At 57.0% G+C, this 15,917-nt stretch overlaps 6 protein-coding genes across 6 annotated transcripts; 1 reads left to right on the top strand and 5 right to left on the bottom strand.

Moving 5' to 3' along the window:
- Positions 1 to 129: 129 nt before the first annotated feature.
- Positions 130 to 2,035, top strand: J3D65DRAFT_666297 (putative MFS multidrug transporter; the record flags this gene model as incomplete). Its single annotated transcript, XM_066802910.1, has 5 exons — positions 130 to 669; positions 711 to 858; positions 913 to 1,011; positions 1,065 to 1,132; positions 1,187 to 2,035. The coding sequence occupies 5 exons, from the start codon at positions 130 to 132 to the stop codon at positions 2,033 to 2,035; spliced, it is 1,704 nt and encodes a 567-aa protein (XP_066656861.1).
- A 119-nt stretch (positions 2,036 to 2,154) lies between these two features.
- Positions 2,155 to 5,816, bottom strand: J3D65DRAFT_619146 (glycosyl transferase). The gene is made up of 10 exons (XM_066799716.1): positions 5,437 to 5,816; positions 5,370 to 5,382; positions 5,264 to 5,299; positions 5,149 to 5,210; positions 4,991 to 5,094; positions 4,860 to 4,937; positions 4,508 to 4,805; positions 4,381 to 4,454; positions 2,931 to 4,324; positions 2,155 to 2,882 (listed from the first exon to the last, which is right to left on the bottom strand). The coding sequence occupies exons 1-10, from the start codon at positions 5,607 to 5,609 to the stop codon at positions 2,460 to 2,462; spliced, it is 2,655 nt and encodes an 884-aa protein (XP_066656860.1). The 5' UTR covers positions 5,610 to 5,816; the 3' UTR covers positions 2,155 to 2,459.
- Positions 5,817 to 6,498: 682 nt separating this feature from the next.
- On the bottom strand, positions 6,499 to 7,520 carry J3D65DRAFT_586495 (uncharacterized protein; the record flags this gene model as incomplete). The annotated part of the gene is made up of 3 exons (XM_066797761.1): positions 7,262 to 7,520; positions 6,937 to 7,227; positions 6,499 to 6,882 (listed from the first exon to the last, which is right to left on the bottom strand). Exons 1-3 carry the CDS (start codon positions 7,469 to 7,471, stop codon positions 6,499 to 6,501), a joined length of 885 nt encoding a protein of 294 aa, XP_066656859.1. The 5' UTR covers positions 7,472 to 7,520.
- A 3,936-nt stretch (positions 7,521 to 11,456) lies between these two features.
- J3D65DRAFT_285037 (uncharacterized protein) lies at positions 11,457 to 12,913 on the bottom strand. Its single transcript, XM_066795109.1, has 3 exons — positions 12,717 to 12,913; positions 12,196 to 12,523; positions 11,457 to 12,092 (listed from the first exon to the last, which is right to left on the bottom strand). Exons 2-3 carry the CDS (start codon positions 12,497 to 12,499, stop codon positions 11,548 to 11,550), a joined length of 849 nt encoding a protein of 282 aa, XP_066656858.1. The 5' UTR covers positions 12,500 to 12,523; positions 12,717 to 12,913; the 3' UTR covers positions 11,457 to 11,547.
- A 343-nt stretch (positions 12,914 to 13,256) lies between these two features.
- On the bottom strand, positions 13,257 to 13,682 carry J3D65DRAFT_285144 (uncharacterized protein). The gene has a single exon (XM_066795110.1). The coding sequence runs from the start codon at positions 13,585 to 13,587 to the stop codon at positions 13,369 to 13,371; it is 219 nt and encodes a 72-aa protein (XP_066656857.1). The 5' UTR covers positions 13,588 to 13,682; the 3' UTR covers positions 13,257 to 13,368.
- J3D65DRAFT_285412 (septin-7) lies at positions 13,503 to 15,409 on the bottom strand. The gene is made up of 3 exons (XM_066795111.1): positions 15,003 to 15,409; positions 14,467 to 14,933; positions 13,503 to 14,413 (listed from the first exon to the last, which is right to left on the bottom strand). Exons 1-3 carry the CDS (start codon positions 15,199 to 15,201, stop codon positions 13,778 to 13,780), a joined length of 1,302 nt encoding a protein of 433 aa, XP_066656856.1. The 5' UTR covers positions 15,202 to 15,409; the 3' UTR covers positions 13,503 to 13,777.
- Between the last annotated feature and the right edge of the window lie 508 nt (positions 15,410 to 15,917).

The raw sequence follows: 15,917 nt of genomic DNA, 5'->3' as shown, positions 1-15,917 counted from the left end.
CCCCACGTTTTCCGTGCTGGATCCATTTCATAATGTCGTTGTTCCCTGATACTGCCGCTGCCACTCCTTGCTTCTTCTTCTCCTCCTCCATGTCTTTCTTGCGCCATCATCACCACCACTACCACAGTCATGGCAGGATCCCATGACGCCAGCACCACCTCGTCCTCGAGTACCATTTCCGATGTTTCGACTCGTAGCAGTCATGGCCCACACGCCGTCCCCGGCATGTCAACAGAGCTCGAAAAGGCCGAGACCGCACAGCCCGCACCCCCAGCACGAAACCACTCGATAGACCGCATCCAATCTCAAGCTCAATCCGTGCTGTCCACCGTCCGTTCGCGAAGGCCAGTCCCGCCTTTCAACCACCCTCTCGGCCACACCAAGACAGCACCAGACGTCGTTGTCGACTTTGACGGCCCGGACGATCCTTACAACCCCATCAACTGGCCTACCCGCAAGAAGGTCGTCACCACACTTCTCTATGGCTTCACCACCATGGGCGCGACTTGGGCCAGTAGCATCTATTCTCCGGCTGTGGACCAGATCTCGGAAGAATTCAATGTCGGCACCACCGTCAGCACCTTGGGGATCGCGCTCCTTCTCTTCGGATTTGGACTTGGGCCGTTGGTCTTTGCACCGCTTTCAGAGGTCTTGCCTTCTTCCCTCGCGGTACATGTCGAGAATGATGAGCACATGCTGACCCTCAGCAGGTCTACGGTAGAAAGTCTGCGGTCCTGGCTCCTTACTTTATAGCCGCCATCTTTTCCTTTGCGACGGCGGCGGCCAAGGACCTCCAGACTATCATGCTGACGCGCTTCTTTTGCGGCGTCTTTGGCAGCGCACCCATTACAAACACAGGTTCGAATTTGACATGCCGTAATCCAGTTTTGTATTGTCGCTAACTCGACTCAGGCGGCGTGCTTGGAGACATTTGGTCGGCCAAAGAGCGAGGGCTCGCAATGGTGGGCTACGCCATGGCCGTCGTAGGAGGTCCTACATTGGGGCCAATCGGTAAGCTCGGGGTACAGACACCTACTTAAGACGCATGCAGAGACGCTAATCAGACCTCGTTCTCATCACAGCTGGCGGGGCTATTGTGCAAAGCTATCTTCGCTGGAGATGGACTGAATACGTGAGTGCACCAAGACGCCCCTGAATCAGAGCGAGCAAACCTGACAGTTCTCAGATAACCGGCATCTTCATGATGTCCATCCTAGTCCTCGACATCATCTTCCTCGACGAATCGTACCCGCCGGTACTCCTCGTGTACAAGGCGCGGCGACTGCGACACACGACGGGCAACTGGGCGCTGCACGCAAAGCACGAGGAGTGGGACGTCAACCTGCGAGAACTGGCGCACTCGTACCTGATCCGCCCATTCCAGCTGCTCACGACGCCCATCTGCTTCCTCGTGGCCCTGTACGCCTCGTTCGTCTACGGCATCCTGTACGCGCAGCTGGCCGCCTTCCCCGTCGTCTTCGAGGAGCACCGTGGCTGGAACCGCGTCGTCGGCGCCCTCCCCTTCCTTGCCATCCTGACAGGCATCCTGATCGGCGCCGTCGCCAACCTCTTCAACCAGGCCTACTACTACAAGAGGCTCAAGGCGAACCGCTTCAAGCCCGTCCCCGAGGCCCGCCTGCCGCCCATGATGTTCGGCTCCGTCTTCTTCGCGGCCGGCCTCTTCGTCTTCGCCTGGACCGCCGCGCCGCGCTTCCACTGGATCGCCCCCGTCATCGGCTGCGTGTGCGTCGGCATCGGCTTCTTCACCATCTTCCAGGCCGCCCTCAACTACCTCGTCGACACCTTTCGCCAGTACGCCGCCTCGGCCATTGCCGCAAACACCTTCTTGCGCTCCGTCCTCGCTGGCAGTTTCCCCCTCTTCATGGCTCCCCTGTTGCATGCCATTGGCGTTGACTGGGGCATTAGCATCTTTGGTTTTATTGCCGTCGCTTTGATTCCGATACCCTACTTGTTTTTTGTCTACGGCGAAAGGATCCGTGCCAGGGGAGAGTTCTCCAGAGATTCGACCAAGTGAGCAGGGGAGGGAAAGAGCTCAGCTGGCTGCCGGCTGATGGCGAGTGCAGCGTGCATCTTGCATCAACATTTAGCGTTATGACCTGCTTACGAGACATGTCCTCACAGGATGGGCATTCATGAATCCAGTAATAGATAATTCTTAGATGTAGTCACCAAACCACGACATGCTTATGGCATCAACCGCTTTTTTGGTCAGCGTTTACTCGGGAAGCAAATGGTCACAGCAGTCACCATTGACAAGGATGGCAGCACACCAAAGCAATGAAACAAGAAAATCCGAATTCAGCTTATCTCGTCTAGTCGTAACCAAGCCCATCCATCATGCACAAAGCCTGTGTGGTAAGACTTGATGCCTCGCGTCTTCAATCCCTGTCCGACCTTCTGACCATGCGCCATGAGAAATCGGTCTCTACCATCTTTTTTCAGTGGTCAGTCCCATTCTGCTTGGGCACGAGTGGTTCGACGTTCCAAATGGCTTCGGCGTACTCGTCGATGCACCGATCAGACGAGAAGAAGCCCATGCGTGCTACACTCGTAATGGCCTTGGTCAACCACTCGTCCTGGTTCTTGTACGCCTCATCAATCAGCTCGTGCGTCTTGATGTAGCTGTTGAAGTCGTCCGAAACCAAGTAGTAGTCTCCGTGGTCCATGATGGAGCCCACGAGATGCCCGAAAGCACCAGCGTCGCCAAACGTGCCAGCTTTGATAGCGTCAAAGACGGCAGCAAGATCCGGGTCGAGCTTGTACGATCCGTAGACGTGGGCATGCCGCAAGTCCTCGACATCCTCGGCCAAGTTGCCAAAGAGGAAAATGTTGTTCTCTCCAACTTCACGGGTGATTTCAATCTAGCAAATGTCAGTTGATGGTCAAGGAGGAAAGTGGCAAGAACTTACGTTTGCTCCATCACAGGTGCCAATGATGAGGCCGCCATTGAGTACGAACTTCATGTTGCTGGTGCCGCTAGCTTCTGTGCCAGCGGTCGAAATGTGCTCGCTAATATCGGAAGCAGGTGTGATGATTTCGGCCTTGCTGACGTTGTAGTCCTCGAGGAAAATCACCTTGAGGAGATCACCGACGTCAGGGTCGGCGTTGACAACGCGACCGACTTCACAAATCAAGTGGATGACCGTCTTGGCCATCCAGTACCCAGGAGCCGCCTTACCTCCAAAAATGGAGACACGAGGCTGGAGCTTTTTCTTCTCCTCGGGCTTCATCTTCTTGATTTGCAGGTAGCGGTGGATCACGCCAAAGATGTTGAGCTGCTGACGCTTGTACTCATGAATGCGTTTAACTTGGATGTCAAACAGCGAAGACGGGTTGACGCTGACACCAGTCGTGGTCTTGATGTGCTTGGCCAGGCGGACCTTGTTGGCGTACTTGATCTCCTGGAACTCCTTGCGGAAATCCGCGTCATCTACAAATGCCTCGAGCTTGTGCAACAGCGTCAGGTCCTTCAAGAACTCGTGGCCACCAAGCTTGGATGCAATGAGCTCCGAAAGACGCGGGTTAGCCTGGTGCAGCCATCGACGAGGCGTAATTCCGTTGGTGACGTTGGTGAACTTGTCCGGTCCATAAATTGCCACAAAGTCTTTGAAAATGGTAGTCTTGATGAGGTCAGAGTGCAACTCGGCGACACCATTGACCTTGTGAGACCCAATCACAGCAAGGTAGGCCATGCGGACCATCTGAGGTTGAGATTCCTCAACAATGGAAACCCGACGCAACATGTCGCGATCCTTGGGGAAGTTGCGCTCGACAAACTGCAGGAATTGCAGGTTAATGTCGTAGATGATTTGGAGGTGGCGCGGTAGAAGGTACTGCATGAGCGGAACGGACCACTTCTCCAGTGCCTCGGGAAGGACCGTGTGGTTGGTATAACCAAACGTCTTGGTCACAATGTTCCAAGCCTCGTCCCAGTCCAAACCTTCGATATCTACGAGAATGCGCTGCAACTCAGGGATGGCCAGGGTAGGATGTGTGTCGTTGAGCTGAATGGCCACCTGTGACGGGAAATCCTTCCACGCCCTCTTGGTCTTTTTGAAGCGGCGCACAATGTCATACAGCGATGCGGCGCACCAGAAGTACTGCTGCTTCAAGCGGAGTTCCTTGCCACGGTCCAGGTTGTCGTTGGGGTACAACACTGCCGAGATGGTCTCTGCTTTCTGCTGGTCTGCGACGGAGCTTTCATACTCTCCCGAGTTGAATTTCTGAAAATCGAATTCACCACTTGCGGCCTTGCTGCCCCAGAGACGCAAGTTGTTGGTGGTGGGGGTGCTGTAACCGGGGACTTTGAATTGTGAGCACAATGCTTCAATCACCCGTGCCGTAAGAGGATTATCTTACTTGGAACGTCGTATGCAACGGCCTGGACAATTTCTCCACCTTCCCAAACGGCGACTTGCTTGCCATTGTCATCCCTAGGTGACCGTCAGAAAATAGCGCGGCGGCTGAAACGAGAGACATGACTTACTGGTACTTGCGGACGTTACCATGGAACTGGATGTCAACTGTGACGTCGTGCCTAGCAAATTCCCAGGGATTAAAGTCTAACCAATAGTCGGGAACTTCGACCTGATAGCCATCGACAATCTCCTGCTTGAAGATACCGTATCGGTAGCGAAGGCCGTAGCCCCATGCGGGGAAATTGAGCGAGGCCATGCTGTCGAGAAAGCAAGCAGCCAGGCGACCGAGACCGCCGTTGCCCAGCGCGGCGTCGTGCTCCTGGCCGATCACATCCTCGATGCGGAAACCCATCTCGTCGAGTCCCTCTGTCAAAAACCGGGTCAGTCGGGATCAGCATCGGAAATGGCGATTATCCTTACGCTTGGCGACGTCCTTCTTCCCAACATTGAGCATAGCATTGTCAAGGGCGCGGCCCATCAGAAACTCCAGGGAGAGATCTGCGTGAAAGTCAGCCTTCAGCCCTGTCTCGGGTGGTGGCCGGGTGTCTCACAGTAGACGCGTTTCTGATCGGCAAACGTCTGCTCCTGCTGCGTCTTGTTCCAATCGATGATGAGACGGTCCCTGAAGGCCAGGGACGTGCCGGCATAAGTGGCGCTGGAGAAGAATGGTGAGCGGGGAACGACAAGGGTTTCGAGTGGCGTCTCTCACAAGTCATCGCAGTTGTAAAGGGAGCGCGCGAGGGTGGTTTCGATGTGGCGAATGGCATCTTTCTAGAAAACGGTCAGCATGCGGCATGGCACAGTGATGGACAGTCAGAAAATACCTCGAACTCCTCTGTTGTCTCAAATGGCTTAGGGGTCTGCGGTAGCGGTGATTAGACATGACGTGCAGGGGAGTGGCCGTCTCGCGTCTCTCGCGGGGGCACCCACAAACTTGGTCCAGCTGTGGATCAATGTCAGTCAGCGATGGGCAACGATGCGGGAGATTTGGACGTACGCCTTTCTGGCGGGCTCAGGAATAGCGGCCTCGACGGCCTTGATCTCGGATGGGCCGAAGCCAGTGACGGTCCTCTTGTGTTTGGGTCTGCTGAAGCCGGGGCCAACGGGGCCCTGTAGATCCGAGAGCGGGGCCCCCGTCGACGGTCTCCGCTCGCGAGTTCCGGTAGACATGGCTGGAGTGAGAGAGGGAACGACACAACAATTGGAGAAAGGGGAATTGGAGGGTGCAGAAGGGGGTGAAGCGGATGTGCGCCTGAGGGCTTAAAAGGAGGGAGGGGGAGGGACGAGAACGGCGTGCATACACTCACTCTCTGGACAGGTGAGGATGAGCTGCCCTGGGAGGAGCTAGCGCCAGGCTCGCCGTGGGGCCGGTGCTCCTGTCGCGTCGACCTCTGTTGCGGGGAAGCTCCATCCGCGGCCGGGGACAAAGTAACTGGATACCAAGTCGACTCGAATCTGCAACCGTCATCCTGCCCCCCCCACTCGATTCCCAGTTTTCTCGCCTGATGTGATCGTGATACAGCCCCAGTACATGTTGCCCGCCTGTCCCGCGATGCTCCCACAATCGGTGATCAAAAGTCTATCATCAAGCAGACACAGACTTGAAGCACTTTGCTCCTTGGCCTCTCCACCGCCCGCGTCGTGGCGTCATGGTTTTGTTTGCTGCTGGGTCCCGTCCTGCCATGACCTCTCACACCTCCTGGACAGACATCCTTGGGATAATCGTGCTTGACATTCGACTATATCACGCATGCAGCCAACCCCGTCCGCCTGCCGTCAGCTGTATCAAACGTGCCACTCGTCCGCTCCCGTGCTTCCTCCAAAATGCAACATGCTTTTCTTCCGCCCGTACCGAACCGATCGCCTCCCGAGATTTGACATGACCGAAATGCTGCTCACAAAAGCGAGCAGCTACAACATTTGGGGTATCTCTTGAGTTCGCCATGACCCAAAACGCCAGCACCGGGACCTTCCCGCGCACCATGAGGAGATAGAAGAAAAGGAAGAAAAGAAAAGGAAAAAACAAAAAAAAAAAAAACAAGCGTTGTTTGTTTGAGCGTCACGCCACGAGCTGTGCCCCCGTCATGGATATTGAGGGGCTGGGTTCCGGTGTGGTGATGCCATTGCACCACCTTGCGGAACCGCCGCTAAGCTGCAGCGGGGCTGGCCTGCTCTTCTCAGCCACAGGAGCAGAAGCGGCCGCCTGTTTGGCCATGAGCACGCCGGCGCGCTGCATGTCCTGAATCGAATCCTGGACAAACTCGGGGGTGAACGAGTGCAAGTCATAGTCCAGGTCGACCAGGAGGCAGCGCTGGGTGGCAGACAATTGTCGAGCGGTGAAGACGCAGTTGGAAACGTGCTGGGCCCAGTGTCTCAGCGAGACGTGCGAGTCGTCCAGATACGAGGCGGCAAGCGCGAGTGCAGCCAGGACCAGCAGTTCGGGCTCGGCGGACGACGCGACGGCAGCACCCAGAAACGGGCCCGTCGTCACGGGGACTGGGGAAGCGGGAGGGGACGGCAGAGAGGCAGCGGGGAGCGGCAACGATGCAGAATCCGGGCCCGACGCGGACCCCAGAGCCTCGCGCCATCCTTTGGCGAAGCGCATGCTCAGGGCGTCGAGGATGCAGGCTGCCAGGCCCAGGACTTGGAGTGGGAGGTGGGTGCGCTCGAGGTAGGCGGTAATGGTCGACGTCGAGGGCCTTCGGTTCGAGGCATTGGAAGGGGTGAGCTTAGCGAGGTAGGCGGCGCAAGCTGTTTTGGTTGGTGTTAGTGTCGACTGGTGCTGGTACTGGTGCTGGCAGTGACAGTGACAGGGCACACACACCTCTCAAGTCGTCATTTGGCCGCAACGGGCTTTTTGGCAGAGGAGCGGCGGAGGGGCTCGCTGGTGCGGGCAGCGGGGGCGTGGGCATGTTGGAGAGCGGCTCGTAATTGGCGTAGTCCAGGTAGGCGTCAATGTCGATGGAGTCGATCGAGGCTCTGCGGGAGCCACTGCCCTCAAACTCGGAGTCGGACGACGGTGGGCTTTGCATGGCGGCGGAGTGATGAGGATGGTGATGGGGATAGTTGAGGGCGAGGGCGAGGGCGAGGGCGAGGGCGAGTTGGAGCGGAGCCGGGGGGTGGGCACCAGCAAGCCATGGGATGGGGGGCGTTGGCCCTATATGTATCCTTCGTGGGTGGGTGGGCTTGGTGGTTCGAAAGAGGAAGAAGTCAAGGAGGAGCGGAGCCGCTACCTCTGGAGGGCAGAGGCGGAGGGAAAAGCCAACGCATGGCTCCTGCCGCCCGACTAGCCTAGCCGTTCGCGTAGGTTTGGTTCGCAGGGCAGAGGGCAGGCCTGCGCAGGGAGCACTCTGGGTCTCCTACTCGCCTCCAGGGCCCATCATCCACACAGGCACCTCAGGCTTTCAGCTCCTGCAGCCGAAGCTTCGAAGAAACGGTGCACCGCAGACGACGTTGGCTTTCAATCTCGCGCCTCCAACCACCTGAATAACTATGTACATACCTAGGTAGTTTTTGTTTTATTTTTTTCAACCAAGACGGTACGGCCCGACGGACGTGTCAACATTGATCCGAGCCGACTTTCTTCTTCCCGCTACCTGGGTGTCTCTCTCCCACGGCGACCGCACACGCCCGGTGTTTCATCGCCCGCCAGCCCCCCACGGCAGTCAGGTTAAGGTAGGTATCTGTAGTAGGTAGCAGTCTTCGCTCTCCCTCTCCCTCTGCAGGCCATGAGACGTGGTTTGGGCTGCTGCATCAGCATCCGCATCCGCATCCGCATCCGCATCACCATCACGCTGTCTGGCGGGTAGCCTGACCGTGGCCCTACCCTGCGTCTGCCTCACCGGTGGCTACAGCGTCTTCCTGCTCCCGCTTCTGCTCCTGCTTGCTGCGCGTGGGTGTGCCTGAGCCTGAGCTCGAGCATGAACCTCTCCCCATCCAGTGCAGGCCCGCCAAGGAGCCCGGACGAGAGCCACCGAATCAATCCTCTCCTCTGGCCTGGCGGTTAGCCGACTTTGGCTTCCGGTCCCAGACACCACACAGACGCATCGGTCGTCCATCTCCAGCACAGTCTACGCAGCCACACACGCGTGCAAGCCCGAGTCCATAACTCCAAGACATGCACGCCAGGCAGGCTCAATGTCGGTCCAAGACCCCCGTCACCCCGTATCTTGGACGCTGGATACGAGAATTGAATAAACACGGGCTTCTGCTGCTCGTCGTTGCCGTTTCCGATGGCTCTGCCCTACGGAACCACCGACGACGCTTTTGATATGGATTGACGCTCGTCGAGGGCGTGTGCGCTCTGTTCCGAGACTATTTTTTGCCATTTTGTTCCTGCTCCAACGCAATTCTCAGGCACCATCCACGGCTCAGCCACACGACACCAGCCAGGGCACACACGCGACCTCCTCCTGCTCCGAGGGCTGGCTGCCTCCCTCCCGTCCCGAATCCCCGACCGAGCCCTCCATTTTCGTTTCTACACCGCAAAGAAATTTTCCTCCCCGTGTTTGCCTCTGCTTTGCCCCCAAATCCTCCATCGTCGCCCCGCTCCAGCGCCCCCTCGCCGCCGGCCGTCTCCCCTTAGGTGGGCTTTGTGCTGGTGGTCGCCCCCGGATCGCGCCGGCTTAACAACGGCCCCTCCCTCCATCCGTGCCTAATAATTAGCCGTGACGTTCCTCGACCAGAGTCGCGGGCCATGTGGATCTCGTCATTCTTTGGTGGCATGATGTCGCTTGTGCCTGAACTTGAAGGTCCATTCGGCTGTTGCTCCGGCTCCGGGCCATGTCGTTTCCGGCACGTGATATGTCCTCCAAGGTGCCTGACCTACCTACCTGTAAGTACCGTACCTGAGCAGACCGTGGGCATGACTGCATGTGTGTAGAGCCATTGGTCTTGTCCATCTCGTCAATATTTTGTATGCAATAGACTTCTTCACGTCCGCGAGTTGCTTAGCGCTGTCTGGGCTGCATGCAACCCGACCAAGCTTCGCTCTCTCCGTGCCAACACCATTGGTCCAAACAAGACCAATATTTGCGCCTCCCTGCGTGGTCTTTCCTTGCCAGTCTCACTGGCGCTTCTCTTTCGCTTCCACTACCCGAGTGAAATTCTCGTGCCAAATCCCTTGACGTCAAGATCAGGGACTCGCACGCTACCACACGCCAGGCAGGGGTCCCCCGCAACGCCATCACAGCAGGTCTCTGCTAGTGCTGACATGACACTCGCGACCATCTTCTCCTTTGCGTCTTCCGAATCGCGCACGCGCCCCTCTATTTACAAAACTGCCGCATTGGGAAATGCCTTGGATTCCGCTTTGCCTCCGTTGCTAACTGAAGCTGGTCAAGGCCAGATGACGCCGTCACTCTGGCTCCATCTGGGTCATTTCCACCCGGACGAGATCGTAAGGATGAGGAGCACATCTAGGTCCGACGATTACAATCAACGGAAGCGACGAGTGATGGAAGACATCACGTCACTGGAAACTTTCAGCACTCCTTTGCTCCGCGAGAACGACGTTGCCTAGCCAGACACTGTGCAAGTTAACGACCAAGGACCTAGTGCGCCGCTCTGCTCCCCACCAACTCCATCTACAGAAGACACAAAGCCATGACCTTCAACTTTCTCCGCCGCCCTCCAACCGGGCTCCGCACCAATCACGAGAGCAGCGCCTCCTCCAGTCCCACCACCCCGCGTCCAAATCTCCACCCTTTGCAACTCCCCCTCCTCCTCCGACCAGCCTGGCCTAGCCACGCCTCCGGCACGTTTTGTGCGCCAGGCCTCTCCCCATCCAACCTGACTGGCCAGGCTCATCAATCCCCCGACTTCTCTGAATAGTCGTGGTCTAAAAACTCAAATATCCGGGTTTGCAGTTGATCGTGGCCCAAGAAAACCCTCCATTCCCGGGCGAAGAAGCGCCAGTCAGCCAGCCGTCGGGTCCATGTGGTGATCCAGACGTGTGTGTGTGTGTGTGTGTGTGTGTGTCGCTTTTTTCGCTTGCTTGCTTGCTTGCCTCCTGCCACACGTCGTCGGGTGCCAAGCGTCCGTCTTTCTTGGAAGGTTGATCTGCTGCGTCTCGACTTGGTTGAGATGACAGTCTAGACGACGCTCGTTGGCCGTTTGCTCCGTGAATAGTTGCTGTTTTTTCCCCGTTGGTACCGACACGTGCGTCCAAGGGGGCCGCTGGGAGAATGTTGAGCCATGAGGAAGGATGCTATGCCTACAGCTTGTGGCGGCGATTGCAGACCAGGTAATGCAATGGCGGGCACTATGGCGTGTTTTTGGGAGCTTCAATAGCTGATGAACCATTGGAGACTAAGGCTTCTGCCTCACGCGTGCATTCCAAGACAATTGAGGGGTAAGCACGCAGTATAGTCTTGCCGCCAACATCTGTAAGTCGTCCCACTGAGACGCAGTCCGATGCAGATTCACAAGTCACTACCATTCCCCGACGGCAGAAGACTCCGCACCAACGAAATGACATTACTACAGGCCTGCACCAGCACAGCAGATGCAAACCCAAAACAAGTCACGCAAACATACTGAACCTTGATCATCCGACTGCCCCATACGCAATAGCTTTTTGAGCAAGACAAGGAAAATGAGAACTAAGGAGAAGAACTGACCACTACAGCACATGCAGTGAAGCACTAGTCCATATAGACCCCTCCTCGCCCGAACAATGAACTTCCATAGGAAACAACCATGTCGCATCAAGCCCGCATGAGCTTCGTCATGTACACGTCCGTGTGCATCACTCGCCCACCAGCATCCAATGAACCGAGACCTCTCCGCACGTCCGACGATAGGCTGCTCCGCCCCTTCCTCAATCGGCGTTTCTTTTTGTCCTCTTCGCCGTCCAAGGCACATGCAATGTGCCGGCTGACCTGCATCTCCGTGCGGTCTTCCTGCTTTTCGAATCCATCTCCACATACCTCATGCACTCCTGCAATGAAAATCATGAACTTGTAGTTGATGACTGGTGCCGAAAAGAAGCTGACGCTTGCTTGCTCATCATGACAATCAAGAAGAGGATATTGCACCGGGCTAGAGAATTGGAACTTGGTGTGGCCAAAGCGGAAGGACACAGACGCGCAACGTTCGATCCGCAGCCTCACTGGGCCTTTTTGGGACCCTGTTGACTGGCGCCGCCAAAGCGTGCCGGGCTTGTCGCGTCCGAAGCCTGCTTGGCGGCCTTCTTCACGCTCTCCCAAATCTGCCGAAGTTGGGGAGGAGCACTCTGGTTCTGCGCCAGAGCATCGATACGAGCCGTCAGCTGCGCAATGGCACCTTGTACGAATGCACTCTGCGCAACACGGGCGCGGAAGAAGACGGTGTAAAACAGAAGCAAGAGCCACGAGCCCTTCTGGAACAGGAGCGCGGAGATGGCAATGCGGAACCACAGCGTGATCTCGAGGAGAGCAACCAGCGACATGGAAGCATCGTAGTACTCCTTGACGAACTTGCCAATGGTGTTGGAAAGAGGAGACTGGGGAGGGCGGCTGGTAGGGGAGGACGACTCGGAAGCGGGCGGCGGCTGCAACACTGGCAGAAGGGCCGTCCGTGTGTAGGTGAGAACGTGGAAGATGGAGTAGACGGCGAATGGAAGCATCGCAAGAGGTACTTGGAACGTGTTCGAGAGCCACGCGACAGCCATGACTGCAGTTTTCAAGTCAGCAACGGAATGAAAGCAGAAGAGGTGTCAAAGCAAGACTCGTTCTTGACTCTGGCTAGGCATTGGGCGCGTGAGGGGACCACATACGCAGATACTGGACATTCTCGTCGGCTATCAGGCCAAGGAGCCCGTTGGGCTTGCCAGCGCGCACGCGTGCGCGGTAAGCCTTGTATACAACGATGCCATACGTGGCTGCAGCCGCGAGGAAAGCCAGGCGGTACGAAATCCGAGCCGAACGGGACGCGTAGTTGAAGCTGATGTAGGAGAGACCGTAACGGAGGGTCGCAAAGAGGAGCGTCAGATGGCCGGCAAACCAGGCAAACTGCAGCGTCTTGGCCAGCTCAATCAACCTCTGTTGCAGAGGCATCGCCGCGGTCGGTGGTGGGGCCATGGCGCAACCGTGTCGAGTGTGGTGCTGTTGTTGTCAGCTAGCTGGTCGGACACGGTGTCAAGATTGCAAGCGATGCGGGCAATGGTGCTCTCCACGTCCCGTCCGACTTGACGCGTGCCGTGCGAGGTGGAATAGGTCGGGCCAGCGTTTTCCAACTGTGCGAGCGACTGGCTTGGCTTGGCGAGAGTGCAAGGGGCATGGGTGACAGGAGACTTACAGTAAAGGGTCTAGGAGTCGGTAGAAGGTGATGGATGTCGAGGTGTTGGCTGGAAGAGCAGGGTCAGGTAAGTTGGTGGTAGCTAGACGCCTAGGCTCCCAGGTCGAGGATGGACAAGGCAAGGTGCTGTGGGAGCTGGAGGGAAGGCTGCCTGACGTGGGTGGGTGCCGTGGGCGGGTGGATGCAGAGGCCGAGGCCGCCAGATCAGGGCAGAGGCCAACCCGCGGCGCTTCGGGCAGTGACGAAATAGTCATCCCAGCACTTCCCCCCTCGCTGACCTCCCGCAGCCAACAACAACAAACCTGACGGGGAGTCTTCCACCATGTCACGTGCCCCGTCGACAACCTACCGTACCGGTACCAACCCACCACATCCTCTCTCAAAAAACTACTTCCTATCTGGGCTGGAAGAGAGGCATGGCATGCCATGGTCACGGTGTCACGCCACTTGGCTCAACGGCACTGGCCTCACACATACACACTACACTCTGCAGCTACGACAAGGAGATTAAATTCGATTACGGATGTGTCGGTATAGAATACATGGCAAAGAAGCAATCTGTGTAGCCCCTGCCACCTGCTACCCTCCACAATGCGATCTACCTGTGTAAATAGCTGTCAACCTAAGGAGACTGCAATGCTGGAGGTATCAATCAAGCACGATTATGGAAAAAAACGCAGACAGAGAGAGAAAACAAAAAGAAGGGATAAGTGACCTGGAAGAAAGGAGAAGGGTCGAATTGAAAGGCAAGGAAAGGGGTGAAAGGACCGCAACGGCTTAGGCATGGAAACAAGAACAAGACAAAGTGAAATCGAGAACCCAGTCCAAGCAGAACCACCCCCGACACACGCACAAACACCCCAACTTGCATCGCCGTCGTTGTCTCTTTTATTAGCTGTGTCCCTAAGGTTGCCCTAGAATGCCGCAAGTCGGAAAAAGGGTCTAAGGAGCGTTCATCGAAAGTGGTAAAGGAAAGGCTTTTGGTCCTGTCGTGTGGGCAAAGTGCGGGCTCAAGGCTTGTCTCCTCGCTGGGACGCTTGCAATGACGGCGGCGACGTTGCTTAGCGCAGCGAGAAACCCTTTCTCTTGCCCTTTTCTTCGAGCGGCCTGCCACTCTCGATTCTCGCCTTCTTCTCTTCGAGGTCTTGTCGCTGCTTCTCGAGCTGCTCCTTCATCTCTCGGTGTCGAGCATACAGCTCCTCTTCGCTCTGTCTGAGCTTGCTCTCCTTCTCGGCGACCTTCTGCTGGAATACCATCTTCATTTCCTGCTCCATCTTCTGCAGCTTCTGCTCGTGGAGCGTGCGCTCTTCTTCTTGCTTGACCGCCGGATTGACCTCCTTGAAGACGCTCGGGTCTTGCGAGACACCCATGGAGATGAGCTTGTCGGAGCGGTAGTTCTCGTACAACGAATTGTTGGTGTGTTCCTTGAGCTCCTCCATGTGCGTGCGGATCAGCATTTGACGGAGCTTGACGAAATCGCAGTGCTCCTCGTTGTCGACTTCGATGATGCCCCAGGGATAGCGACGACCCCGAACCTTGCGTCCATCCGACGTAGTCACGTCTGTGTTGGCTCCGACGACGGCAAAAGGAACCTTGGAAAGGATCTCGTTGTTCTCGGCGATCGTCTCCTCGTCATCCATCTCGTACCGCGGGCCCTCGAAAATCTGGATTCCGTGGTGGAGGATATCTGCCAGAATCTGGAAAATGCGCGTTAGCTTTGGACAGTTCGCCAGTTCGGAATCGTACTCACTCTCTGCTTGAATGAGGCGATTTCCTCGTCGGTCAGGGTGTCAGCCTTAGCAATGACGGGAATAAGATTGACCTTGGTGTGGAGGCGGCGCATGACCTCCACGTCCAGAGGCTTCAAGGAATGACCCGTAGGCTGGATGAAATAGACGCAAGCGTGGATGCGATTGTCAACAATGTTCATGCGGTTGACCTTGTTCTCTGCATCGAGGTACGCGTCAAAGCGCTGCTCGATGTTTTCAACGATTGGGCGCCAGGAGTCGTCGTTGTTAACGAAGTCGCCAAAGCCAGGAGTGTCGACGACGGTGAGACGAAGTCTGACACCATTCTCCTCGATGTCGGCGCTGATGGACTGGACGGCGACCGTCTTGGGGATGATGTCAAGAGAAGGGGCCTTGCGCTCCTTGGGTGGGTAAAGAGAGGTGTTGAAAAGAGTGTTGACCAGGGTCGACTTTCCCAGTCCAGACTCGCCTAGTTACTATTCGTCAATTCCACAGCCACACGTGCGCGAACCCTTGTCGCCGGAGATTGGCCACGTACCAACGACCATCACATTGAAGTTGAAGCCCTTGCGAACAGACTTGCGGTGCCATTGGTTGGGCAGGTTGGCAAAACCGACGTAGCCGGTGAGCTTCCTCCTCACAATGTTCCTCAAGTCGGATGCAGCCGCCGCGGCGGCCTTGGGGTCCTTGGACGACACGGTCTGCGGAGAGGATCCTTGAGGGCCATTGGGCATCATGTTGCTGCTCTTGACGTTTCCATCGGGAGTTGCGATCTTGCCGTTGGGGACGGGAGGCGCTTTTGTAGGAGGAGCCGCCGCAGGGGCAGGGGTGGCGTTGGAGGCTGCGAAACTCTAGATTAGCTGCGTGTCGGCATGACTTTGAGATGGGAGCCATCGCTGAGCCCGCGTGCCTGCCGGCCATTGGCGACAAGTGTCGAGCGCGGGCGGCGACGTTTTGGAGTCGAACGACGGCTGCCATCAAGCGTGCGGGCCGATGGCTGGTTCGGCGGAAAGAGATGGCTGAGGACGGGACGCGGACACATGGCCCGACTGGGGAGAACTCACCCATGGCGAAGGAGAAGTAAGCGTTGGCTTTGGCAATGGAAACGAGAGACTACTGTAGGCGACAAAGTGGTCAGCGAGCGAAGAGGGTGGAGACGAGGAGCGAGGAGGTGGTGAGAAGGCAGCGGGGGAGGTCGGGCGGAGATGGCCTCGGGGGCGTGGTGGTGCTAGCGGGTCGGGCAGGCACAGGTTGCAGGACTCACCAGTCAGTCTAGAGATGCAGAAGAGTAGGCGTCGGCGATGGCAGAAGACGGCGAGGGAGAATGGGGCTTCGACAGGAGTCCTCGGCCGCTGCTGCAGTGGGCAGGTGATGCTGAGGCAGGTGTTGTCGACGAAAGTCTGATTGCTGGTGGAAAGGGGTCCGTTACGCAGGGATTAACTGGATTGGTCTT

Source organism: Phyllosticta citribraziliensis (genome assembly GCF_038025025.1).
Source record: "Phyllosticta citribraziliensis strain CPC 17464 chromosome Unknown J3D65scaffold_4, whole genome shotgun sequence".
NCBI lineage: Eukaryota > Fungi > Ascomycota > Dothideomycetes > Botryosphaeriales > Phyllostictaceae > Phyllosticta > Phyllosticta citribraziliensis.
This window is presented reverse-complemented; position numbering and strand designations above follow the sequence as displayed.

Excerpts from the sequence above, each read along its gene's own strand:
- J3D65DRAFT_285412 (XM_066795111.1), bottom strand. The coding sequence starts at position 15,201 with ATGATGCCCAATGGCCCTCAAGGATCCTCTCCGCAGACCGTGTCGTCC. Across the intron at positions 14,934-15,002 it reads CTTCAATGTGATGGTCGTTG|GCGAGTCTGGACTGGGAAAG; the intron begins GTACGTGGCCAA and ends AATAGTAACTAG. Across the intron at positions 14,414-14,466 it reads TCGCCTCATTCAAGCAGAGA|ATTCTGGCAGATATCCTCCA; the intron begins GTGAGTACGATT and ends CGCATTTTCCAG.
- J3D65DRAFT_619146 (XM_066799716.1), bottom strand. The coding sequence starts at position 5,609 with ATGTCTACCGGAACTCGCGAGCGGAGACCGTCGACGGGGGCCCCGCTC. Across the intron at positions 5,095-5,148 it reads CTTTACAACTGCGATGACTT|CGCCACTTATGCCGGCACGT; the intron begins GTGAGAGACGCC and ends ATTCTTCTCCAG. Across the intron at positions 4,806-4,859 it reads GAAGAAGGACGTCGCCAAGC|AGGGACTCGACGAGATGGGT; the intron begins GTAAGGATAATC and ends GGTTTTTGACAG.
- J3D65DRAFT_285037 (XM_066795109.1), bottom strand. The coding sequence starts at position 12,499 with ATGGCCCCACCACCGACCGCGGCGATGCCTCTGCAACAGAGGTTGATT. Across the intron at positions 12,093-12,195 it reads CGAGAATGTCCAGTATCTGC|TCATGGCTGTCGCGTGGCTC; the intron begins GTATGTGGTCCC and ends TGAAAACTGCAG.
- J3D65DRAFT_285144 (XM_066795110.1), bottom strand. The coding sequence starts at position 13,587 with ATGCAAGTTGGGGTGTTTGTGCGTGTGTCGGGGGTGGTTCTGCTTGGA.